At 38.1% G+C, this 26,400-nt stretch overlaps 1 protein-coding gene and 1 long non-coding RNA gene across 5 annotated transcripts in view; one reads left to right on the top strand and one right to left on the bottom strand.

Annotated features, from left to right (window-relative positions):
• TENM2 (teneurin transmembrane protein 2) overlaps positions 1–24,001 on the bottom strand; it is a 941,161-nt gene extending 917,160 nt beyond the window's left edge. For both annotated transcript variants that reach the window (XM_042992783.1, XM_042992777.1), the window contains exon 1: positions 23,776–24,001. In XM_042992783.1, coding sequence (XP_042848717.1) covers positions 23,776–24,001 — 226 coding nt within the window. The remainder of the gene's footprint in view (positions 1–23,775) is intronic.
• LOC122240400 overlaps positions 1–25,518 on the top strand; it is a 47,260-nt gene extending 21,742 nt beyond the window's left edge. For all 3 annotated transcript variants that reach the window (XR_006220089.1, XR_006220092.1, XR_006220091.1), the window contains 2 exons: positions 7,057–7,095; positions 24,679–25,518. This is a non-coding gene — a long non-coding RNA (uncharacterized LOC122240400). The remainder of the gene's footprint in view (positions 1–7,056; positions 7,096–24,678) is intronic.
• Positions 25,519–26,400: the final 882 nt, after the last annotated feature.

Consider the following 26,400-nt stretch of genomic DNA (forward strand, 5'->3'; position numbering starts at 1 on the left):
TGATTTTCCACAATTCATTCATTCATTCATTCATTCATTCATTCATTCCTTCACTCAGCAAGTATTTATGAAGCATGCAATAGGTGACAGGCACTGTTCTATCAGGCCCTATGGGCGGAGCAGTGATTAAGAGATAAAAACAGAAACAAAAACAAAATACAACCCCCCACCAAAACAAACAAACAAACAAACAAACAAAACAGAACTGTGCCCTTATGGAGTTTATATTCCTGTGGTATTTTTACAAGTAAAAAGCATGAAGCCTGATAAAGGGGTACAGGGGGTGAGTGGCAAGGGGATCCCATGCAGTTTTTCAGTTTTAAGGAGTAGGCAGGTCTGTACCCAGGGATGGTCTGTTCACTTCAGCTGTGCCCTCTATTTGTTAGGCTCTTTGTCTTTCTCTGTTTTTCCCTCCTCTTTGCTTGGGAACAGGAGGTATCGTATAGCTTGTGCAATACTAATAGGAAGGGTCCATTTTTAAGTTTATTAGTACTTGAAAAAACATCATCCCCACTCTGCCGGTTACTGACTTTGTAACAGTTCTCTAAACAGTTCTGCATTACTCTTAAATGTTCCTTTCAATAGCATATTCATCCCGTGAGGACCTTCATCTGAGCTAAACTTAATCTCAATTCTGTGAAGATCTCAAAAATCTGCTAACAGAAAATTACGGCATCATATGCTGGTCACCTTACACGTTACCACTTGTCAAAGAATGAGACATAGAAAGCCAAATTAATGGAGAAAAATGGTCATGTTCTTTAACTACCTATGAAATTATTGGGGCAGACTGGTTAAAAATAAGTTAACAACCATATGGTACCATCTTACCTATTAATTTTGCAAAAATTATAAAATTGTGATGTAATCTGATGTGGCTCAGCTTGTAGTTGAATTACAACGGTACCTAAATTACGGGTGGTAGTGTAAAATCATAAAAGCCATTTGATCATTCTCTTTCACACATTAATCCATTTCTGGAAACTCATTCTAAATACATATGCAGTTGTTTATTGAATATTATCTATTTTAGTACAAAATGACAATGGTCTAATTACTTACTATGCAATGAATGGTTAAGTAAAATTTCATACATCAATTCAGTGTGTGGCATTTGGTGATTAAAAAGGAAATCGTTGAGGGTATATAAGTCTGATGGATAATTGGAAAAAAGGATGCAAAAGTATAACTATTCTATGTAAAGATGTACCCACATGGATGAGATGAGACCTAAAATAAAAATGGAAAACTAAAAATTTGATTTGGCAAGATGGGTAATATACAAATGTATATGTTATTAATGTATATTAATATTATACATATAATGTACATAATAATAATTTATGTACCAAAATAATTTCAGGTACTAAAATATTATTATTGCTCTAATATTATCACTAGTATTAAAAATATAATTTTAGTGCTTGATGCAAGAAAATTATTGACCAAGCCTATGAAATTGTATTAGATGGCAAATGTCCCACTTATTAATGTCCCAATAAGTGTGTCATGTCATCTTTAAGATGACATCTATCTCATCTTATGTAAAGATTCCAGGGTTTCTAACTATATTAAATCACATATTAAACATATTTTCTCATTTCTCCAAATTCAAGATTTTAATTCTCTTTAATGCCCTATTTTAATTGGAATGTTGCTAAATCCGTTGACAGTCTTACCAACCATTTTAACAGCCTTTTAATTTGTCGTCTAGAAAATTATAACTCTTCATTAACTTTGGGAGACACAGCATTGCAGTTGTGATATATCATTCCTCATTTTATTAACAATCTACTTAATGAAATTCAGGCTTCGAGCAGATGATGGTGATAATGTAAGCACTTGCCCTGGATTTTTTTTTTTCCTTTAACAAAATTAAGAATTTACTGATAAGCATAATAGGAGAACAAACATTCAATTCCTCAGGAGTGCAAGAAGTAAAATCCTAAAGACAGAGATTTTTGAGTCCTCATATGTATAATTAATATCCACAAATTGTTTTCTAAAATGTTCAATGTCTTTACAACGCCCTTTGCCACTGTAAGGTAATACTGAAAGGTTATGTCAGTCCCTCAATATTTATAAACATAAGTCACTTGGCTCAAAAATGGGGGATGACATAATCTGGTAGAGGATCTTAGTGAGCATGAAAATGACAATGAGGGCAGAAAGAAAGTGGAGAAGAAAGGACATTCCTTTGAGGATAAGTCTGGAGGTCTTTACTCTGAATAGCATTCACCTGCCATTGTACATTTAAATATAGTTGTAGTTCTCACTCAACAGATTTCACAAACTGTGGTATTAGTAACGTGAAATTAAAGACTAGATGTATTCAAAGATCTAACAAGTCAAGTGAAGAGCTGGGACTGAGTCCAGTCAGAAGCAGAGATAGACAGGGAGAGTGATCTGAGAGGGATCTTATCTTAATGATCAATGGTCCCTTCCTTGGCCTCATTTTAGGAGAAAACGGAGGCTTACACAGGGTAAGTGACATGTCAAGGTGACAAAGTAAATTAGTGTCAGAGTCCAAGTTAGGGTCAAGTCTTCATGAGGACAGTGTTGGCCTCTCACCAGGGTCCTGTCCGGTAGCATATATGCTCATGGCTTAGCTGCTGAACCCTCCACAAATGTCATGCTTTATCCTGCATCACCTTGGCAGCGTCATCCAAAAACTAGAGATGGTTATGAAAGATAGTTTCAGAGGGAAAAAGCATCTCTCATGAGTTTTTTTTTTTTTCCTTTTGTTCAGGTTTATGTAGCAAACATTGTAACACACTGAGATTAATTTTCACATAAGACCTATTTTTCCCATGGGAATCAGACATCATTTCATTTTTTGTTCCTTTCTCATATCATGACACTGCCCTCCCTAGGGATGATTTGTTGTATAGGTGGAAAGCTGCCCACAGACACATTCAAAATGAGACAGAAAAATCGAGCAAGTCTTGCCTTTGTCTCTTGACTCCATCTTTTCTGTTCTGGGCATTTGTGTATTTTGGACTGAAATTCAGGAGCTCCTTTTGAAATAAGTCTAAACAATACCTTACAGTTAAGGTAAATGGAGACTAATAGTACAGCAGATTACTAGATGGCCTACGGTATTTATTGTTCATTGTTCTAATAGTCATTTGATTAAAATACACCACAACCAGTCCCAACCAAATCACTTAACTCTATGCACAAACTCTTTAAATAATTTAATGCACATTTAGCATACGTGATTTTTGTATATGTTCATGAACATAAATATATAAACTTATTTATGTATTTATAAATTTATAAATATATAATTTTTATTATTTTAATATATGCACTTTGTTCTGTGATTTATATAACATACATATTTAATATGTGTATATTTATGCACATATGCATATGTATATAACTATATACATGTGTATGGTCAAGTGAAAAAATTAAGAGTATATTCATGCTACCATTTCAATTATTGTAGGATTTAGTAATTATGATGCCATTGCAAAAAACGTGAAGTCTAAGAGGTAGTCATTTGACCTTTTAATCCCCTTTAATTGGACTTTAGAGAAATGAGACATAGGATCCCTACAATCATAACGTTTAAAATTGGTTTAACAAAACATCATTGTAACAATATGGTACACTATATAGCATATGATGTTGGGATAAGATTTGTAAGGGGAATTTTATTTTAAGAAGTATTTGATTTCTGATGCATGCCTAAAACATTTAAAATTGTATTAAATTACAGTTTGTTATTTTTTCTCTTGACATTAGCATAATTTACAAGACTCACAAACTTATTCTGGGGACATTAGTGTCATGCACAAAAATTTATGTAGAATGATGGTTAGTGAAGCACCATAATAACCAAAAATACACAAAAACCAAAATTCTACTGGAAAAAAAAAGATTTAGAGGAAAGGATAGTGTGGATATATCCCCGTGACAATGACATACAGTTAATGAAATCTTATTCCAGAAGAATATTTCAAGAAAAAAAGAAAACATTCGTGATGTGATAAGTAAAAAGAACAGAGTACTAAAAGTACACATAATTCCAATTTTGAAAACACATTACATATATGCACAAGGAGTTGAAAGGCCAGAAAATAAACACACTAAAATGATAATAACAACTGCTGTCGAGACATAAGATGATACGTTGTTATAATTTTCTTCTTTATATATTTGTCATTCTCAAATTCTTTACAATAGAAATGAATTGTTTTTATAATAAAAAAAGAATGCAATCCAAGTAATTTAAAAAGGCTCTTAAAGGCTGACTCCCAAATTATCCAAAAGCCCATGTAGCAGCCTGAGCCCTATTCCCCTTCTAAATGAAGCTTGATTATATCACTGTATTCAAAAGTCCAGGGTTCCCCAAAGGCTGGGCCAAACCAGGCACTAATGAATTTGCTATTTTCTAAAAATATAGTGAAATGAAGACAGACTCTAGTAGTGAGCACTATATGTTAAATACTCTAATCATTAACAATACAATTAATTCAATTAAAAGGATACTTAATAAAATAAGAATAAATGGGGTTTAAACTAAGTCCCTCTCTGTCTAAGGTTCATTCAGGTCTCAGCGTAACAATTATTTACATTTAGTTTAAACTAATTTACTGTTATTATCATTTTTATTAATGTCATCAATTTCTCTGATTCACTTTCACACATTCAAGGGGAATCAACAACACTAATTTTCCAGCCTATAATTTGTAAGTAACAACCAAGCCTGGTGTACATCTCTCATATGAATTTAATTTTTTTTCTTTTTTTAGTTGTTTTGAGTTCAGTCCTGATCAAATGAAATTCAGAATGCTATTTATTTTTTTCCTAAAACACAAAACCTCCTACTCAAGGGTCACTTCAACTGTATCAAAGGAGAAACTAATTAATGTGTTTATTAAGTTTACTCGGAAATAAACACATGTATGCAAAAGTGAAAATGCTTCTTTCTCTTTTTCTTTTTTTCAAACAAGTGCCAGGTGATAGCAACTATATACACAAACACTGCATACTCTAAGGAGGACTTTCTACAAATATTTTTAAAGGCTCCTTTTGGCTCTGAATAAAGTAATATACTGGGACTGCCACAGGAGCATGAGTCGGGCTGTGAGAAGCCATAATCCGAGTATGCTAAGAAAATGTAAGCAAAAAATTGCAAATAAAACTGCTTATATTCATGTAACTTGTTTGGCGACAGCCATATAGCATAAGGAAAGCTGCTATAACTCATAACAGCATCTTGTAATAAAACAGCTCTATGCATCCCTCTCAAACTGTTCAGTGCTCAGAACTCATCAGATGGCTGAGTAAGCATTACACTTTGGGACAGTAAATCTGTTTCCAATATGGTGTACATTCACAGATAGGCGCTTTAGTATTCATCCTAAGACACTTCCAGCTAAGTACTCATAAAGAAAGGGTAATCATATATTTAAATATCGGGATGCTATTTTCTCTGTCTATTTTAGTAATCTAGTTCACACTAGAGCAAACCTAAATGGATCTTAGGAAACCTTTAGCAAACTCAACCCTGACTCACAGCATAGAATCTCTACCTATAATGGTCTCCAGGAAACCTTCCCTTCTGCTCCCATAATATTCTGTGCTTCTGTGTGCCATGGTAGTTTCTGTGTGCTACTAGCATTATATGGCTGTTTTATCTCTGTGGATTTCCTGAGTGCATGAACTGTACCTTTTCCATGTCTGTATTTCTAGCTCCTAAACAAAACCAGAGACAAAGCCAGACATAGGTAAGGGTTTGATGATTGACTCAGTGATTCCCCATGGTTTAAAGTGACTAGTCTGATTTGAGGTCCTGAATCCTTTCCACAGTCCGAAGGTTTGCATAGCAGTCAGAATAAAGCAAACAGCACATGAGGTTTTCAAGCTGTTCACAGATGTTCATTTTTCTGAGGGATACATCCTGGTTTGAGCTTTGGAAGAGACTGCTCCTCTTCTGCTATCAGAGATAGGGAGAGTGGCTGTCTTACGTGCCTCAGGTAAGAGACACAAAATGGGAAACTTATTAGGGGAGACAGGAACATTCGCTCAGAAAACTGATTTTTTAATTTAAACCTCCTCCCATACAGATAAAGATTTAAGCCCTACACAGTTAGATCCTTTAGAACTCCAGGCAATTCTAAAGGTAAATTTATTGAGTGGTTAGGTCGATGTCAGATGAGCGTGAGCTCTGTTTAAGCAGGAACGTACACACCTCCCTGCCCCCACTCTCACCTCCATGGTGGTTTCCCTTGATTTTACTTTTGCATGTCTGCTCCCAGGTTGGGAACTGAGAACACTGTGATCTCAACGTTAAGTCTACTCCATGGAAGGTTTCTGTCTTAGAAAAGGAACACTGCAGGCAGAGCCTCCTGATGGCATATTTACATGTGGGACTCTGGGAGATGTGGGCCACAGAAAATGCTGCTTTACCATCCAGTGGTAACTGGAATTCAAAGGGGAAGGCATTAACCTTGGATGCACAGAGAATGGCTCCAGTGAAGTGTGAGGAGAGAGGAGACTGGGTGTGCCCTGGTACCTGGAAGATCTCACGGTTTGGAAACTCCTGGGCTCAGTCTCTTGGGCTGGACCATACCCCAGGAGCTCCCTGTTAACAAATGAATGTGTGTGAGCACATGGCATTGTGAAAGAGAGTTGTGGAGTTTACAAAGTAATTTGTCATAGGTATTTCAGCCACCATGACAGTTTGGTGGTAACAAATACTGCTTACAAAAATTTTCCTCGTTATAAACTTCACCCCACAAATCAAACTTTGGAGTAGGTACTAGAATGCGGACTGTACCCAAGAGTGTACTTCATCCCAGGGGGTCTTGTCTAAGACCTGCCCAGAATCACATGGCTCATCTGTCCAGCAAAGGCTTGAAGCCGTGTCTCCCTGCTTCAAGTTCTGTCCTGAATTGCTGAGCGGTTGGAAAATCTGAGTTGCTGAAAATCTGTGTGAGGGAACAAGGGAAGCAGGAGGCAGGAGGTGAAGAGATGGGTACTTGGCTTTCTCCAGAGGCAGGGAATCTGACTTACCCTGATTCACCCTATCTATTCACACAGGAAACAGCAGGAGAGAAACACAAGGATGAAGAACTTGAGGTAAGGATGGGTGAGGACTTATCAAGGATGCTGCAGCAGTCAGAGAATGGTCCCGCCCATCACTTAACAGGGGTGAAGAGGTGAGAGCTATCTCCTCTGGGTTCAGAAAAAGGAAAGAAAATAGTAAAAGAGAAAAAAAAAGTGAGGAAGTGAGGAGAGCTAAAACCACGGTTTTGGTGTTTAAATAATACTTGCATGAATACTGCAGAGCGAAGGACAGAGTTTCCACCTCATGTCTTCTACTTTACCCTTGGTAAATATAAACAGACGCTTTGCTCAGTGTAAACTCAACTTCGTGACTTTAGGGGAAAGAACAATGAACTTAACCAGCAGCTGATTTAGCTGGATGTATTCTGAACCAGAATCCTAACTCTAAACCTAGAAGCTTATGTGACCTTGGTGACCTCAGAGGCTCTCTAAGCCTGAGTTTCTTTATCTGTTAAATGAGTGGTTTGAAACAGATGGTCCCTACAGGTCTGTCTGGTTCTGATATTCTATGTTCACAGCACTTTTGAGAGACTTACCATACCCTCATCATCTATGGTTTCCAGAGAAATAGCATCTGTCACATCAATGACACAGCATTTGTATCCCTCCCTTTATTTTTCTTCTGCTAAGGTGTTTTAATCCTGACAGTATAATAGAATAAATCACAGCCATCAGAGATGGGAGTGACACTGGCCACACACATTCGAGATAAACAGTCAAAAATCACTCACCCATGTCTTCCCCTTTGCCCACAGCCTCTGCTGTCTGACAACACTAAGGTTGAACTATGATTTCCATCTGGCTGCTCACATCTGAACACCGAAATAACCCTCTGCATTGTCTTAATAGCTGTAATGATACTCTGCTTTCCAGCAGCCTGTCCAGACCATCTCAATATTTGGATTTGATTTCTTCCCTCCAGCAAGTGTTGAAGGAAGTATGGTTGTTATAGAGTCAATCAACAAACATTACTTAGCACCTACAAATAGCAGCACTAAAGGTAGACTGCTTAGGTTTGATTTTCTTTCCACCACTTATGTACAAGCTGCCTGCCCATGGGAAGGGTAACTAACCCTTCAAAACCTTGACTGTCCTTAAGCATAGTGATGACTTTTATTTATGAACCTCATAGGTATGAGACACATAGTAATCGTTCAGTAACTTTAGCGATTAACATTACTGTTACAAGTCCTTTGTCTCTATCTTAGACAAGACAAGGACATTATTCCAGTGGTACAGAACTGCAGAAACAGATGAAGGTGATAAAGAGCTTCAAAAAGACAGAGTTCTCAGAATAATTGGCCTGGGGGCTAATAAGTCACATCAATGGATGATTTTCAAAATGAACTCTTACCCCTTCTTTGCTTTGTTTTCACAATATTTAACTTTGGCTGGCATTCCTGCTTCTATCTGGGAAAGCTATCTGTGAATGAGAAGCTATGATAGTCCATACAACCAGCAATAGGTATGTTTGTGTAAGACAGAGGGTATTTTCGTCTTGAAAAAAAAAATATTTTTCCCTCTTAAGAAAAAAGGACTGTGACACACCTGAATTAAACCACCTTTAAAAAGCCAAGGAATCACTGTCCATTAAGGATGACTGAAGAGCAAGAAGTCAATAATACTCACTGTGCCTTCCAAGGGAAGTGGCATGGGGAAGGAAGCTAGTGGAGGGTACATGGTCTAAGATAATGGAGAAAAGGATTGGACCCACTGTTCTGGTCGGAAAAGCAAGACTTAAGGATAAGGGCCATGATCTGACTGAAACGTGCTTTCTTCGTGCTCCGCAAGACATCCATTGCTCATATCTGTAACTCTCAGCAAATTCAGTTCAAGGAGTGAGCTTATTGCCTTCAGTGTATAAATGAACTCAGAGACTCCAAGTTTCTGTCAGACACACTTGAACCACCTCTAGGAAGTGGAAGGCTGTTTCCCCTTAAAGTATTCCTGGAGGGCTTTTACCTGTTCTTCCTGCTTACACTCTTCCTTAGGATTTGTTTCTGAGAAGTCAGGGACTTCTTTGTACCTTAGTAACATTCTATTGCTCTCCAGCTGAAAAATCCTCAAATGAATTCCCACTGTCCCCTTAGCTCTGATTATCATGATCTTTGTATTTCAGTCTTTCCATTTTTAAAATGGGGTGATAGTGAATTGATACATCTAAGGTCACTGAAGAATACCCAGTGTTTCAAAAGTATGCAATGAGGGGTGCCTGGGTGGCTCAGTTGGTTAAGTGTCTACTTTTGGCTCAGGTCATGATCTCACAGTTTGTGGGTTCACACCCCACATCGGGTTCTGTGCTGATGGCTTGGAGCCTGGAGCCTGCTTCAGATTTTGTATCTTCCACTCTCTCTCCCTCTGCCCCTCCCCTACTCATGCTCGCTCAGTCTCTCTCTCTCTCTCTCTCTCTCTCTCAAAAATAAACATTAAAAAAGTATGCAATGAGAAGTATTATCATTTAAAAAAAAAAAAAACAAAACTCTATGAAAGAAGATTCCTTCTGTTCATTTCATCTCTGACCCAGCCCTTTATAAAATATGCTGAATCCCTGCCTTAGCATGCTGAATCCTTCTAATTCTGTTAAAGACTAAAAGCAAGTAGCTTACAGTATTAAGCTACTACATAATTAAACATTCTATGACAAATCATTTTCTTAAGATGTAAACTGAGGTTGAACAAAAGCAAGTTGTTCACACAGATATTAATTCTAGTTCTTACAGCTTTGAGATCAAGCCATTTGAGTTTCCTGGAAAGGGTTAATAAAAGACTTTATAAAGGTCTCTAAAATCTGAAGCTGAAATTACAGCATGTGCTATTATTACTGTTTTTGTTAGTCACCCAGAAAACAAGTAAGATATGTGCTTAGAGGATATAAAAAAGAAACAAAATGCATGTTGGCTTTCACTCAGAGTTTGGCTAAAAATACATTCTGACATGCAGTGCACAGGCATGTCCTAGAAAGCTCTCATGGTACCAGGGGCGGCCAAGAGGCAGCTCTGGCTTTGTTTGGCAACAAAGATCACTTGATCATGCAGAGAGAGTAGGGGGTCTGGCAAAGTCAGCTTTGAGTATAAAAACTTGCCTTCCAGTGCTCCTTCCCAATCTACTGTAGCCAAACTGAAATAACACAGATGCCCTATGAGGAGGTGGAAAGGGGGTAGGAAAGGGTGTGGGAGAAATTTTGGACCAGATATGATCCCTCCAGATTCTAGTGTATGATGGGAACCTCTGATCAACAAACATGTATTAAATGTCTCTGTGAATGGCACTGTAGCTGGTACAAAAGGGGAAGGAAAGATGAATGAGGCACTGTGTTCATCCTCGAGGAACTTAAAGGGCATATTTACAGCTTGCTATTCTGCACAGAGATCTAATGTGATGGCTTCCAAGGGGGAGAAACCAATATCATGTTTCCTAGGCATGTAGTGAGAAATTGCACATGAACTAAAAGCAACAACAACAAAAACAACCAACCATGGAACTCTATATTTTTGCAACTTTCAGAGAAATCTAAAAGTATTCTAAAATTAAAAGTTTATTAATTAAAAAAAACTAACCAGCCAAACAGAAATCATAATGTTTCTTATGTAAAACAAAATAAAAAGCAAATCACATTCTAAAATTTAGTAAATTTAGTAAATCTGTAATGCAAGCTCAGCACCTTCTTGTTAAATCAACCATTTCCCAGTGAAGATGTCCTATGCTGGCAGTTTTGGGAGCTACATCTCCCAGATAGACAGTCTTGATTTGGCCTACATAGTGTACCTCAAAATTATTTAGCTGCCAAAGGTCTTAACACACTTTGCCCTGAGAGCAAAGGCTGAGAAGAATTCTTGTGAATACATACTGTATTTAGGAAGTGATTCAAAAGAGAAGTAAGGGACGGGGTGAAAACAGGACAGGAGGGAGAGCCAATATAAGGAAGAGTGATAGACTTGTCCACCGCTTGTGGGTACCTGGTATTGATGGTGCTGGAACCTTCCAAGGAGCCTTTGGCTGTGTTTCTCAGGATGAAGGAGAGAAGCATATATCATCAGCTTCCTATCCATTGACTTCTGAACCCACTGATCAAGGTGGCTCTATGGGTGCTAATTCTGGGATTGCTTATACTTGACTGTCTTCATCCTCAAGGGCATTCAGCAACTTACTGTCAGAAAATTCCAGGGTGAGGAAAAAAGCCAGCATGCTGTGTAGAGCTTACTTAACATGCTCCAAGAGTACATTACAACATTTAAAACCTGAGGATTTTATGGAGAAAAAGATCCAGATTTCTCATTTTCTTGAAAAGTTGTGACATCTAGAACACTAGACTTGAATTCTCCAAAAGCACCAAACTTCCACAGCTGAAAGGCACTGCCTGAACACACACAATCCAAATTGGGACAGTATCCCCCATGATACACAGTTGAAAACACAGCTTGCTTCATTCCTTAACCTTACTGGTGTTCTCTTATGAATGTTGGACTTTTCACACTTACTTGAACTATTCCTAGACTTAACAAATATTCACAGTGAAAAGCAGGTAGGGACCCCCCATTAACATGGTCTTTCCTCACTGGCTTCATCTTTCAAAATAAACATACTTTGATGGTGTTTCTTCCAATAGGCTTCAAATCACCATTACTGCTTTGATGGTGAAGATGTTAGATCCATTGATATAATTAATTGATTACGTGCTACATGCCAAGCCAGATGCTCGAATTAAATCCTCACTTTTAATGTTTAACCAAATGTCAGATAAGAAGTAGGAAGGCTAGGGGCACCTGGGTGGCTCAGCTGGTTAAGTGTCCGACTTCGGCTCATGTTATGATCTCAATGTTTGTGAGTTCGAGCCCCACATCAGGCTCTGTGCTGACAGCTCAGAACCTGGAGCCTGCTTTGGATTCTGTGTCTCCCTCTCTCTCTGCCTCTTCCCCACTCATGTTCTCTCTCTGTCTCTCAAAAATAAATAAATGTTAAAAAAATTAAAAAAAAAGAAGTAGGAAGGCTAAAAGAATTGGTCCACTTGCTTCTTCTGACTCAGAACAAAGAGGTGGATGCTGGCAACCGAGGATGTGCAATACTTGGGACACAGTGAGCAGATGCCTGCTCATTCCTGGTTTGGAAATCCTGTGTAATGAGCTCCTCATTACATGGCATTTACTAAGCAAAACCCTCTAAGAATTAGGAAGCTTGACTGAAACTAGAATTATGGGCTTTTGAGTAAAAAGTGAGATTCCAAGTCACTATGCTAAGCATGAGTCCCTGTATGTTTGAAATGCGATCAGTTACCAAGGAAATGGTTATACTCTATATAGAGTTTGTCCAGTTACACTCAATCCCTTGAGATGTTTATATAAAAATATTGATACCCGAGTACAACCCCCCAGTGATTCATATTTAATTAGTCCTGGGAAGGGCTTGAGCATGGGAACTTTTCAGAACTCCCCAGAAGCATCTAATGAGGTTCCCCTGATTCAGAGACAGAAATGGCAGGGTGCTGTGGCCACATTCACTGTCCCCTCACTGCTCAGCTAAGACAACTCAGCACTTTGCTGTAGGCTCCCTGCTGTTCAGTCTCTGGGTTTGTGAAGCAGAAAGTGTTAAGTGGGTCATCTCCAGGCAGGGCTTTTGCATCACATACAAATGGGGGTCAGAATATAAACATTCACCGAATTGTCACTGTAAACTAAGAAGAACTTGAACCCAAGGCTGTCAGGTGAACAGAGGTATTTTTAAAGTTGGTAGTGTCACCTGAATTTGCAGTCATTTTGAGAAGACTTTGTTTTGGCTATGGATATTCATCCTGAAGTTGACTGGATTTTTTTTTTTTTTTGAGGACATTAGAAGTAGTATTTCTCCTTTCTATCAATGTTCCAGCAAACAGATCCATAGAAATATATTTAATCCACTGGAATTACTCTCTAAATAAATTCAACATTTTAGTTCAAAGTGCTACAAGTAAATTCTGTGCTTTAATTCCCATACGTGAAATGGACTTTAACTGTACAAGGACGAACTGAGAAACATGTATTATACAGTCAAGGTGGCTGTAGACGTGGAGGGATTTAAAAGGAAGTGTTTCAAACTATTTTTAAAATAAAATGCATCCCACTGGGATAGCAACTGCCCAATGCCTACTATTCATAAATCAGGGTGAACAAAGAGAAGCTTCACATTTTGTGGCTCTGGCCAAAGAAAAAGACCTAAAAAGGAAGGAGGATAACAGGTTCAGCTGGGAATACAACAGAGCCCATCTGATTTGTTCTCTTTTTTTTTTTTTTTTTTTTCTTATTCCCAAAAAGACCATTCTATCTTGGAAAAAAATGCATTAAAGATAATGCTCATTGTAATGTTGGGAAAATACTCCAAATATTATAAAAGACTGTTGGACATTATTAAATAAGTCTGTGTTGCACTTATTTTTAATATCTATGTGCACACTCAGTATTTGTTCTGATGGCTCCCAGCAGAGATTTATTACTAAAGTAGATCTGACTTGAGGTTGAGTGGAAAGGAAAGCAGTCAGTGCAGGAGGAATATTGAGTATCTTGGTACAAGGGAGTTTGGCTGCAGCAGAGAGAGAGAAAGAGGGCTTGTGAGATATGCATGCCAATTAAGGTGCTCAAGAAATGAACACAAATTCATTTTGGGTACACACCAGCCTCCTCCTCTTCATACGTCCCTGGGGATGCTTCTGGAATTGCCAGAGCTGAAAATTAAATTATAAACCTAAAACATGACACTGAAAATGTAATGTCTCCTTTGATAATATCAGTGGGATGATTCATCAGTGGGTGGGGCAGCACCACTCCCAGACCCAGACTGTAAGGCATAGTGAGTCCGACTTTGGCAATTACTCCATTTCTCCCAGCAGTTTCTCTAAAGCTTCCAGTTGGAATTACATCCTGTCACAGATCACACTGCACCAAAGGCCTCCTACACATATGACACAGTAGGTCTCCACAGAGGCATAACCGCAGTATGTGGCACCAGCGTGGAAAATCTGATAGTATTACCGTGATACTCACAAAAAGCAAATGTTCACGCAATTCAATATGTGAGCGTCAGAGTGCATTGCAGAAAACTCTTGCAAGCTGGCATTTCACAATGTGGGATTGGATACTGTCATGATGGACAGACACACAACCCACATGTTTAAGTTCCTTTTCTGAACTGTGCTTTAAATTCTTTTTCTTGGAACAGGAAACAAGCCACTAATAAGAATAAATTCTCTTGTAGTTTCATCCATGAGTCACTGCACAAAACTGCAGAGCACTTTGTTTATCTCTCTAGTCACAGGAGTCAGAAATCCATGGGCTGGGTATGCTGAGTCACCCATACAGAGGATAGTAGTAATAATAACAGCTTGTGAAGGGCCACCAGAGATCAGATGGCAGAGGTTTCACCGAACAAGTGGTCTATACATTAAGCCTTGTGTGAAGAAAATATTTGGAATGGGCAGATATGTATTCTACAAAGAAGAAATGGACATAGGAAGTACACACTATATTTGCTATCATTAGAGCTTTTGGGGGTCGGGTATGTAAAGTCAATGACTAAAGGGGAGAACTGGTATAAGACAAAAGGCAAGAGATGTGGCCTGTGGCAAAGAGGAATGTGAATAGACTGGCTACAGGCACTGGATTCAAAATTTTTAAGGCAATCTATAAGCCCAGCTAAGTATATCTAGGGGCTAAGTATGCCTGTGTGCATTAACTTTGTGATCTCTGATTTAGGGGTTCAAAAGGAGGCCAACTCTGAGTAGGGGAGTGGGAAATAAAACTAGTACTGTTTTATTTATTTATGCCTGGAAGAGTCGGTCAAGTTCAGACTGAGTAGAGGATGCAAAGTAAGTCCCTCCCTCCCCACTCTGTTTGGATGAACTTCTTCTTTTTCCTGTCCATTGATCAGCTGTGCTCCTATGTGGGCTTCTTATTTCTTTCCTTGCACATTTTTCCTGGATGATCACACTGAGTCCCATGAACATTATTAGCTGTCAACTCCTGAATCTCTATCCAGCACAAATCTCTCAGCAGAATTTAGAACTGTACATTCAACTGCCTATTAAGCATCTACATGTGCATGGCCTAAGGGCACCTCCAACTCAAAAGGTCCACAGTTGCACATACTAACTTTACCCACACATCAGCTCATCCCCTGTTTCAAAACCCCAGTGATTAGTACTAACATTTGGACAGTTGCCATAACCAGAAACTTCAGTCCTTGAATCTTCTTCTCTCCCTCACCTTGCTTGTCCCATCAGTTGCCAGAAAGTTTTGATCCCACATTCTAAACATCCTCAGCTTGGCTAGTCAAGTTATCAATCGGCAGAAATAAAATACACACTCACTTGTACACATACACATATGCCCCCACACACATGCTATGAGCTTTTTTTATTTATTTAGCCAAAGACAGAGAACAAACAAGGTATTGTGATCATGTGGAAAGGAGGTGGGTAGAGCATGATGCTTTTTTTTTTCTGTATTTTACTTGCCCTGTATCCATAGGAGGTAGTCTGCTGCTGATGCTACTCTTTGCATAAGCAGGCACCTAAAAATGTTGAGGGGAAAAAAAAATCCAAATTCTTGTAACAATGTTACATTTTTATGCTTAGGCTTATGTAACCATTGCAGGAGAATTTGAACTAACAATCTATGCACTTACATCTAAGGGCTTATTTACAGGCCTATGTAACCATTCCAGGAGAATTTGAACTAACAATCTATGCACTTACATTTAAGGGCTTATTTACAAACATTGACCTTTCCTGTATCTTTAAGTAAACTCAACATCAAAAAGGTAATATTCTCTTTGCAGGAGAAGAAAGCAGTCAATGCCCAAGAGTCCCAAAACAATATAGCTGCCTCTAATTTTACAGTGTCCTAAAAAGTCAACAATCTTTGTAGCACAACATTTTTCAAACCATCTCCATTATTCCAGTTCAGACTATTAAACTCTCTTGCCTCAATGAAACACACTCTCCTAATCTACCTCACTGAGCATCTTGTCTCTCTGTAATATATTCTGGAAACAGAAGCCAGAATTATCTCCTCAAAAAGCCTTCATGACCTGGTTTTACGCTACCACTCTAGCTCATTTGTCCCCACTCCACATTCAGCTAACCTGAACTTTTAGATTCTTGGAATGACCAAGTTCTGCCATCTTTGGACCTTTGCATATGCCTTATCTTTTGCCTGAAAACTCCTTCTTGCCACTCTGAGCATCCAACTCCTTATCCTTCAAGTGTATGAAAGGACGTCACAATTTCTGAGATTCCTGATGCACAATTCTGAGTTAGATGCCACTTCAGAACCAGACGCTATTTTCTTTTGTGGTGTTTATCAGAAGTACCTAGGTACATGTCTATTATATCTTTCTTCTCCAAGATTGCCAAGCTTTGTGTGCTTACAGACCATGTTTGCATTATTCGTTACTATATTCTATAACCTAACACAGTTGCCTCATGGGTACCACAAAATATATTTAATTAAGGTAAAGGGGCAAAAACAGGGTGATGTTTTAGAAATGCAATACTATCTATGATACAAAAAAAAAAGTATCAGGGAAAGGACTAAGGGAAGGAGGCAATTTAAATGTTGAAGTAGTTTTCCAGTCTTGAAATGCTGGACGCTTAACATGGAATGAGGAAATTAGACAAAAAGATAAGAAAGAATAACCATCATAATCTGGTGAATATCAATATAAAGGAAAAAAAAAAGATAGAGTCTTCTTGGAAGACCAAAATGTAAGAGTTGTGAAACTAGTTACCAAAAGCTAGGATATAAAAATGGAAACAGACTTTGAGGAAAAGACAATTAAGTTTCTTACTGGACTATTTCAAAAGACATACTCCAGGAGCAGTTAGAAAAGTCTAAATGGACCTTGGGAAGACCATTTATCTTAGACTTGAGCATTAGCAGGGTAGGGAGCATTTGTTATGAGGCCAGTTAGTATTCCTTACCCACTCCTGATATCAGAACCCGACTTTCCTATTTGGAATTCATTCCACCAGCTTTAGGAGGCACTTACCACAGCTATCTCCAAGCACAAAGTAGGCTTAAGTCTAAAACATGACCAGGTAAAATCCGAGTGACACATGCCCCATTTCTCTGAATCTGACTCTTTCCAGTGATGTTACAGAGGGCAGAGAATATGGGAGTGGGGTTATCATCAGACATCTTCAAATACATATCTCCAAGGAATAAAGACAATTATAGAGAATGAGAAATAAGAGATGGTATGTGTAAGCATTGTTAGATTCTCCAGTGATATAAGACAAAGCATCATATTTTTTGCATAAGCTCATTTCAGCAGGAATATTGTCTTACATTCACTTGTAACTGAAAAAGCCTTGCAGAGTGGAAACAGTGAATGTTGAAGTTATATGAACTAGAGTGTTACAGAGAAAGTGCCGTGGAAAAGAAAAAGCGGAGGGATAAGGGTGAAAGTGGAGAATTACCACAGAAAAAGAGCAGAAAAAGAAATACAATTCAAAAAAGTTAGATCTACAGTTGAACGCAGAGTTGACAATAGAGAACTGTTTAAAGGACAATAATTGGGCAAACATAAAGAGCAGAGTTTGAAAAATATATATTTAATCCTAGAAGAGCAATAACTACAATAAAGAAAATCCAGAGGAGACAGAATCACTAGGTGACAAGGACATAGAGTGATGACAATGGATTACTTTTCTCTAGAGTTTATATGGATAAAGTCTTCTCTTAATTAAACCCAGCCCTAAAATTCACGTTTATATGCCATAAAATGAACATCATTAAAAAAAAGCTTGTATCCAATGACACTGCCTTAGAGCATCTTTCTTTCTTTCTTTCACTTGTAAAATTGTCTGACTAGCAACTCTCTTACAGTATGTTGAAATCAGCTGACAGTTGTTAGATGGTATCTTTCCTTCCTTTCTAAAAATAAGAAAATAATGTATGACTTATGTTCATCTTTGGTAGCAAAAGTTATGGCACATAGGGAGTCAAACACGCTCTATCAATGACTGGAAGAAAACTTCTGGATTTGAAGATGTCAGAGTTTTTACAAGTCATAAGAAACAAATCTGAGGCAAAAAATATTTCTCTTGCATGAAATATTATGAGAGGCGGAGACCAGATGATGACCACTTTTGTTGGCAACAGGCTTAAAATGACAATCATGATAACCACCAGCATTTATTCAGTGCCTATTAAAATACCGGCAGCATCCAAAGAATGATGAATGCATAATCATAATGATCCCAATAACTATAATGGTGGGAACTTTCACGGAGGGGGAAAATAGGATTTAGAGAGTCTATGTTCTAGAAGTGGATCAAGCTCACACTAATGGAACCCATCAGTACTGGAATACAGTTTAGCTGTGGGTCTGCATTCTTAACTGCTCTCCCCTATGCCTCTCAAAGGAAGCTAAAAGGATTCAAGTTAGTCAGCAAGGAGACAATGGATCATATTACACTGAACGGTTATAGATTTTCTTTTTCTAAAAAGAAAAAAAAAAAAAAAAAAAAAAAACAACTCAACAACACAGCCAAAAAATAAGAAGCAGCATTTTATTCTCAGCTGAGTTTATGAAAAGAAGTTCTGCCTAGAGGTGGGAGAATAAATGAATAAATTAAAAGCAATCTTTTCAAGGTACTTTTTAGCCTTCCAAATACTCACCTGACAAACTTTTGAACTTCACTAAAACTTAAAACATGTTCTTTGTAGGTAAAGGTCTAGGGTTTTCAAAACAGAATCTTTCTAACTGTTGCTTTGGGTGCAGTGGAAAAATAACTACTTTAAGACAATGATACAGGCAGAAATGCTCACAGGTTTCCTGAGTATTTCAACAACTCTTATATACACTGATTGAATGAATTCAGATAACACTTTAGCTTACTAGTGAGTTTTTAACTCATTAACACAGGTTAAATTTATGCTATGCCAAATTACACAGAGTAAAACATATTGCCCGAATTATTTTAAAGACCACAAGAAAGAAAATTGGCTTATAAACTACCAAAACCAAACTTAGCCTAAAATGTATGTGTTTATGTCTTTATGGATTTTTTCAGTGCATCAAACAAAGGGTAGGTGAAAGTGATTTCTGTGCTAGAACCGATTGAGAGAACTGATGGAAGCATATTTTCAAAAATCCAATCTTCCCCCAATTCTTTCTTCAACCTTGACCCAAAGAGACAGCCCGAGATGCAGAGAAAGAATTCAATCTTGGCCCCCTCTCGAGAGACTTGAGAGCTACTAACTGGAAAGAAAGGCTTTTTGAGCCATGAGAAGCCTGGCTGAACTCTCTGGCCCACTGGGCCTTGCCTAGCATAGAAACCAGTCAGTTCTGCTTACCTGAGCAATATCATTTAGATAGCAACACCTTTCTTGGTTAGTGTTCCAGGTTGAGAGGTTGTGCAAAGAGGTGATGACTATAGGCGAGGGCCAAGAATCGGTGCAGACAGCCTAGCACACATTCTGACAGCAGGAACTTTTTCCTACAGCAGTGGTGGAGAGCTAGTATAAGTGGGCAGGCTCGCAGGGAGTCTGGGACAGCCATGGAAATGGAGGCAAATGGGTGAGAATAGGAATATACATCATCAGAGCTGGTGGTCTTGTTCATTGTACATTCAATCAACGTTAGCAGCTGTAGTTCCTATAGTCAGAAATGTTTAAAGGTGTCGATATTTAAAAATTTTATAAACTGAACACCATAGCTTTTGACTTAGGCTTTAATGTCTTATTTTTGTTTATTTATTTACTTATTTGGGAGGTGATCAAACACAGTGGCTCAAGTTCCAAACATAGCTCTTGAATCCAACTTCCTGGATTTAAACGCTGTCTTCATCAATTCCTACATTTATGACCTTGGGATGATTTATTTAACCTCTCCATGCCTCAGCTTCCTTATCCATGAAAAAGGGGATACTAATAAAATCCACTTCACAATATTGTTTTGAACATTATCTGAATCAATATAAGCAAAATTCTCATACTGACATCTAACATATAAAAAGTGCTCAGTGAACATCAGCCATTATTCTTTTGTTGTTCTTGTTAATCATGTTTAATACACCTGAAAATGGTGAGACATAGAGTGTGGACCAGAGTCACAGGCACATAAATATGCAAAGCAGAGCTCAGCTCTAACTTTAGGCTCCCAAGCCACGGGGAAATGTCTTGTGTGTCGTGCTGCTCTACACCCTAACGTCAGGGTCCCAAAGAACAAGCTCAGACAATCTGCCTGGGCACTTGGCTGACCTTCATTATTTAAAGTGGCATCTATTTCACAGGTTATCCTGGGGCTAGGTCTAACCAGAGATCAGACCACTGGTCAGTTTTGTCAGGTGCATTAACTCTCAGACTACTAGGGTGCTATTCAGTGCAGAATTAGTCATTTACTAATTACTAATTACTCCAATGGCCATAGACCTAAGGTCAGCATTTTTCACCCTTCACACCAGGAGGATCCAGAATAATAGAGGCCAGACAGGTAATTTGCATTGTCTCTCCTTAGCAGCAGAGGCTGATTCTGTGCTGAAAGCAAGCAAAGAAGATATAATTTGATGAGAGCTTCCATAAGCTTCTCATGGGAACATCTAGCCTATCTCTCCTGCTGGGATCTGGCAGCTTCTTGCCTTTGATACTTGCAGATACTTGCAGGGCAACTGGACAGGGTCTGACCCTGGCCCCACATCACTTTTACTAGCTGGCAATTCTTTTCCACTCTGAGCAACGGAAGAGTCATCCAACTGTATTTGCCAAACTTGCTTGAATGTGAGAAGCATGTTTGTTTTATGATCAGTGTCTTGGGTTTTAAATAAGAATACCACAGGAGATGATCCCACCATGATCCTTGCTAATGTATTTCTAGGCTAATAAGTTCTGAAATGATCCTGCTCTTTGATTTCATGAATAAGAAAATAAAATGAGAAATGCATGACATTTAAAAATTATTGTTATTGCTGAGAGTAAAATTTATTTTAACCCTCTCTGTAGTAGCTAAGTTTCACGTTGAATGTGATGCTCACCAGATTGTATCTCCTGTTCTTCCTCTCTTTAAATACGTGCTTATTTACTTCCTGAGTTCAATTTTAGAACCCATCAAAGTAGATCCACTCAGACTCTGACTACACTTTCATGCATAAATTCATAGATGTCTTCAGAAGGAATTGCACTTGCATATGCAAATACTTTCCAATGCCTTTTCATTTCTACTTTTGGCCTGCACAGTTTTTAATTCATGCAAACACATTACACAAACAAATATGGGCTCAATAACAACACACGGCATGTGTGAATTGTTAATTGCAAAGCTATGAGTTTGATATGGCCAAGCAACTTCCATTATTATCAATGGAGAGGAACAAGATTAAACAGGAAGAATAAAGGTATATTTGAACATAAAATCCCAAGCATTTGATTTCATTTTATGTAAATATTAATAAGGGAAAAGGTGACAGGACAATCCACAATTCAACAATAATCTAGGATCTACAGCTCACTGCACAATGATCCAGAAACCAGGATGCACCTTTAATGAGACTAAGGAAAAAGGGTCTACATTTCAGCACAGAATCATAAGAAACAAGAGTGTATGCAGTAACACTATAAATAAAACCAAAAATACAGCAGAAAATGAAAGGCTTTCAACCATGCTGAATGTGCATCACCTTTCAGAATATTTGTGTTTTGTATTAGAGATGCTCTTGGAAATAACAAATAAGGGTCCTATTATTCTATACTGGAAATTTGAACACTCCCTTAATTAATTAAGCTGTGATTTTTCATATTTTCCCCCAATTCCCACTCATGCACTTTGGGGTCAGGAGACAACTCAGTGAAATAAAACATTTGTTGAAGTTACTCACAGATCAAAGACATGTGATACAGAGCAATTTTCAAGTAACCCACCCCTTGTTTGAAGTGTGCTTTATTTACATGAAGATAGCTCAGAAAATGAGAGTGTAGATTAAATAAAAATTGTATCCTGCAAAGTCTACAATTGTAGTGAAAATACAATTTTAACTGTTTCTATGCTGAATTTTTAAATATTCTGTTAAATATAAAAACTGGAGGTAGGCTATGGGAGCATAGGAGAACATGTGTTTTAGAATAACCACTGGGTTAGGTGTGTGTGTGCGCACGCATGCATGTGTGTATGTATGTGTATTTGTGTGATGGTATGTGTGTAACAGAGAGAAAATACACATGCATGGTGTTTTCTACCAGGAATAGAATTTCAAAGCTGCTATGACTGAATGTTTGTGACACACACCCCTTCCAAATTCTTATATTGAAACCTAATCCCCAGTGGTATTTGGAGGTGGGGTTTTGGGGAGGTGATTGAGTCATGAAGATAAACCTTTATGAATGCGTTTAGTGCCCTTATAAAAGATGACCCAGAAAACTCCCCCTGCCCTCTTCAGCTATGTGAAGACACAGGAAAAGACAGCTGTCAATGAACCAGGAAGCTAGCTCTCACCAGACAATTAAATATGCTAGCACATTGGACTTCCTATCCTCCATATACAAAATAAATTTCTATTGCTTATAATCTACCAGTTTATGATCTTTTGTTACAGCAGTCCTAAAGAACTAAGACACAAGTTGAAGTATCTCATGAAGTATCTCATTAGCTGTTATAGTCACTAACAGAACATGAAACAAGAAATAAAGAATCAATGTGATAAACAATGATGCTACAATCTAGCAGGCAGGGCCTCCACCCTTGGTACTGGTCAAGTGAACCTTCCCAGCTCATTCACTGTGTTTTTGTGTATTCACTTGTGATTTTGCTAAGCTGTTAATGTAAATCACACACGACAAGGCTGGTACACAAAGCAAAAGACATGGAGCTAGTGAGTCAACGTAGCCATACTGCCTCTCAGCACTGTTTATGCTTTAGTCTATATATCCATACATTTACAGCAACCCCTGACAAGTGATGACAAACTTCCGCATGGATATTGGATATGAAGAGAATGCCAACTGTTAGCACTTGAGAAAAATATTCTCCTCCCTTAAGAAATCAAAATACTGTAAGACAAATAAGATTTGGTGTAAGTAGCAGGGAGAATTATATATGTGGAATTGGTTAAATAACATACATCAGTTCACCTATGCTCTGAAACACCAAAAGACAAATGCATAACTCAAGATTAACACCACATATGAGGTGGAAAGAAATTATATATTACACAGGACAGGGGAGGCTTGAATATGTTATAATCAATTTACCATTTGTTCAAACAGAATCTGAGAAGCTCACCGTGTAGAACAGTAGAAATTTGAACTCTTGGAAGTTTGTATGGGGGTGGGTTCAAGGGAAAGGAAAAAAAAAAAAAACAGTTTAAAAACCACAGCTAATTTTCTGTTCCTGAGGACAGGGATTCAGAATGGACTCAGGACTACTCCTTATGGAGCCCAGACTTTGCTGTACCTTATTTCATCTATCAAAACCTGCTACTGTGGGGCTCCAAAGTAACCACCAAATTGTCAAGGGATACAGTGTCCAGGACAAAAAAGGCACTTCTATAATTCCCACAGGATTCTGATACAGGTCAATGAAAGAATTGTTCTCTTACACTAAACTCTAATGGGGAGATGATGCCAGCAGGCTGTGCTTCGGTTTTTACCAACCTCAGTGATCGACGCACAACTGTACAAGTCAAAAATGTAAGGCAGCTCAGAGCAACTCAGTGAAGTCAGCTCTACATACCTTGTCTTGGAAACTCATCTGACTCCCGGTGAACGAGGTCTGTGACTCGGTTTCCATAGTGCATCCTGCTGTCGTGGTCATAGGCCTTCAGAGTCTCACTGGAGCTATAGGACTTTTGCGTGGGCACACGGCAGTCTTCGCTGTCCAGGGAGGAACTTGTGTAGCGGCACTCTTTGCCACACCGTCCCCTGGTCAGAGAGCGATGTCGCCTGTCCTTTACGTCCATTATCCCAGATCTGACAGAGAGCCGACGCTTTCAGAAAAGGGAGGCAAAAGTTTTGGTACTTTTCACTTGGCCACCTAAAAACATCAAAGGAAAACAACAAGACTGTGATTATAAGAAATGCTGCCTTCAGTTTTGACTCATGCTCTGACTCAGATAAAAACATAAAAAGGAAATGTGGTCAGAGCACACAATCTCTTTTTGCAACTTAATATATATTGAAATAATCAGCCTAAATAGAATGACTTGATACAGTAAGTTAATTATTTTGCTGTTTAATAGATTTTGAGAAAAAAGAGTAGTGAAATAATTCATGTTTTGATTTCCCTATGTGAATACAGATGACATGATAAGTCTGTCACTACTGCAAGATTTTACTATGAAGCAGTTCAAAGCAAAACTGATTTTACCCATCTTTAATTATATTCTCTTTTTGCTAGAGAGGGTTTGGGGTAAAGCAAATATCAACATTAAATAAATAGAAGTGAAAGAAAGGTGTATAAGGCATAAATACATGCTACTGAAGCTTTGTGATGGTACCAAGTCATATTTGACTAATATGCAATTACCTAGTTGGGTCTGAAAAAAAGTAACATATGCCATTCTTCACAGGCAAACAATACTCTTCTGATTTCTTTAATGAACCTTCAGCAAATTCTAATCAGTTTTTTTCTTTGCAGAACTGTGTCTTAAACACACCCGGTCCCTCCCTTCCTTAGTCACCTACCAACAGAGATCATGCTCACAAGAAGTCTAACTGGTACCACCACCCGATCATCAACCTACGCCTGCACATGCTGTTCTCTTCATTGCTGGGATATCTGCTGCTAAGAAGAAAAATGGGGAAGAGCACTGAATGCAATAGATAAGCTGATGAGAAGGAACCTCTTTAACATATGAACTGGCAACCAGAGAGCCCTTCAGTCTGTCACTTGACACCCTTAGCCTGAAAGTGTATGCCAAACATTCTCAGAAAACACTAGCCTTCTGCCTAGCAAATATGACAAAATAGCTTAGATGCCTCTAAGTTTCAAATGATAGGCTCTTACTGATTTCATTGTCCATGCAAAAGAGCATGGACCATAGGGCGAGGGCCTGGACAGAATGGACATACACAAAATTTCATTAAAATGGGAAATACAACCCAGACCCAGCATAATGATTTTTCTCCAGGCTACTGTTGCTTACTACCTCTTCAATACATTAGAAAATATTAGGTGAACAGATTTGTAGCTTAGAACCCTCTGCTCTTCTTTGGCTATTCACCACATTGTAATGGGATGCCTATTTATACCAAAGAAATAGCCTGTATTCATAGTAATGTGCATGGAATCTGTCCCAGGACAGCAGAAGCCAAATTATCCTTCTCTTGTCTTTATACAGTAAGAGTCCCTTCTGGATCTCATAAACGCTCCTACTTTATATTATTTATATACTTTAGCAAATACTGCCTGTTATCATGGACAATTTTGTTTGAAAATCGGCAATTAAAAAGAGAGTACACCTGCTCTGAACACCAAGCACAGTGGTGTTGCTGCCACAATCACTCATAGGAGAGCAAATCCTTAGTTTCCTGGAGCCTATAGTTCCTGACCCAGGAAGCTGAGAAACATCTTTGAGAGTCACCTATCAAGACCCCAAGACCTGCTTGAAGGACACAAATACTCAATGTTGGAATGGAAGTTTTTGCTGCTATGTAGCCAATCCAAGTACCTTAACATTAATGCAATTTCTAGATGCCAAAAATCACCTTCCCTAGTTTAAAACATGTGATCTCAACACCTTGGAATTCATATTACAGACTGGTTAAGAGCATGACCATTGAAGTCTTGATTGGATGAAAATCTTATCATGGTGACCGATTAGCCAGAGCTTTTATAAAATTACTCATAAACTTTTAAGTTCAATTTCTCAACCAGTTAATATGGAAAATAACAGAATCTGTTTCCTAAAGTTGTCATAAATATTAAAATAAATACTGTGGTAAACCTAATACACTAACACATGGTAGGGACTCTATAAGAAGTAGTTATTTTTTTCCCCTCTGAATAATTATTTTTTTCTTAGCCAAGTAGTTATAGACTTGCATAAGACAGAGGGTGGCAATAATAATATAAATGCCTAAAATTCAAAGTTCTCATTATAAATATCAATACTTGAACTGCACACAGATTAAAGAAGACCCTCAGCACCTATTAAAAGTATACAAGACTGTGCCTACCAACACTGTGGAGCCAGTGTTTCTTTGGGAAATTGGCTGTTTTGAGTAAATTTTATGATTTCTCTTCTGCTTCACTGTAAATTTTTTCTTTTTACTTTTTAATGTTTTTGGTGTTCCTGACTCAGGAAATCCTATCTCCTCTAATTTGTATTGTGTTTTGGAAAGTGGGCTGACTTTCTGT

The sequence above is a fragment of the Panthera tigris genome, chromosome A1 (genome assembly GCF_018350195.1).
Source record: "Panthera tigris isolate Pti1 chromosome A1, P.tigris_Pti1_mat1.1, whole genome shotgun sequence".
Classification (NCBI taxonomy): Eukaryota; Metazoa; Chordata; class Mammalia; order Carnivora; family Felidae; genus Panthera; species Panthera tigris.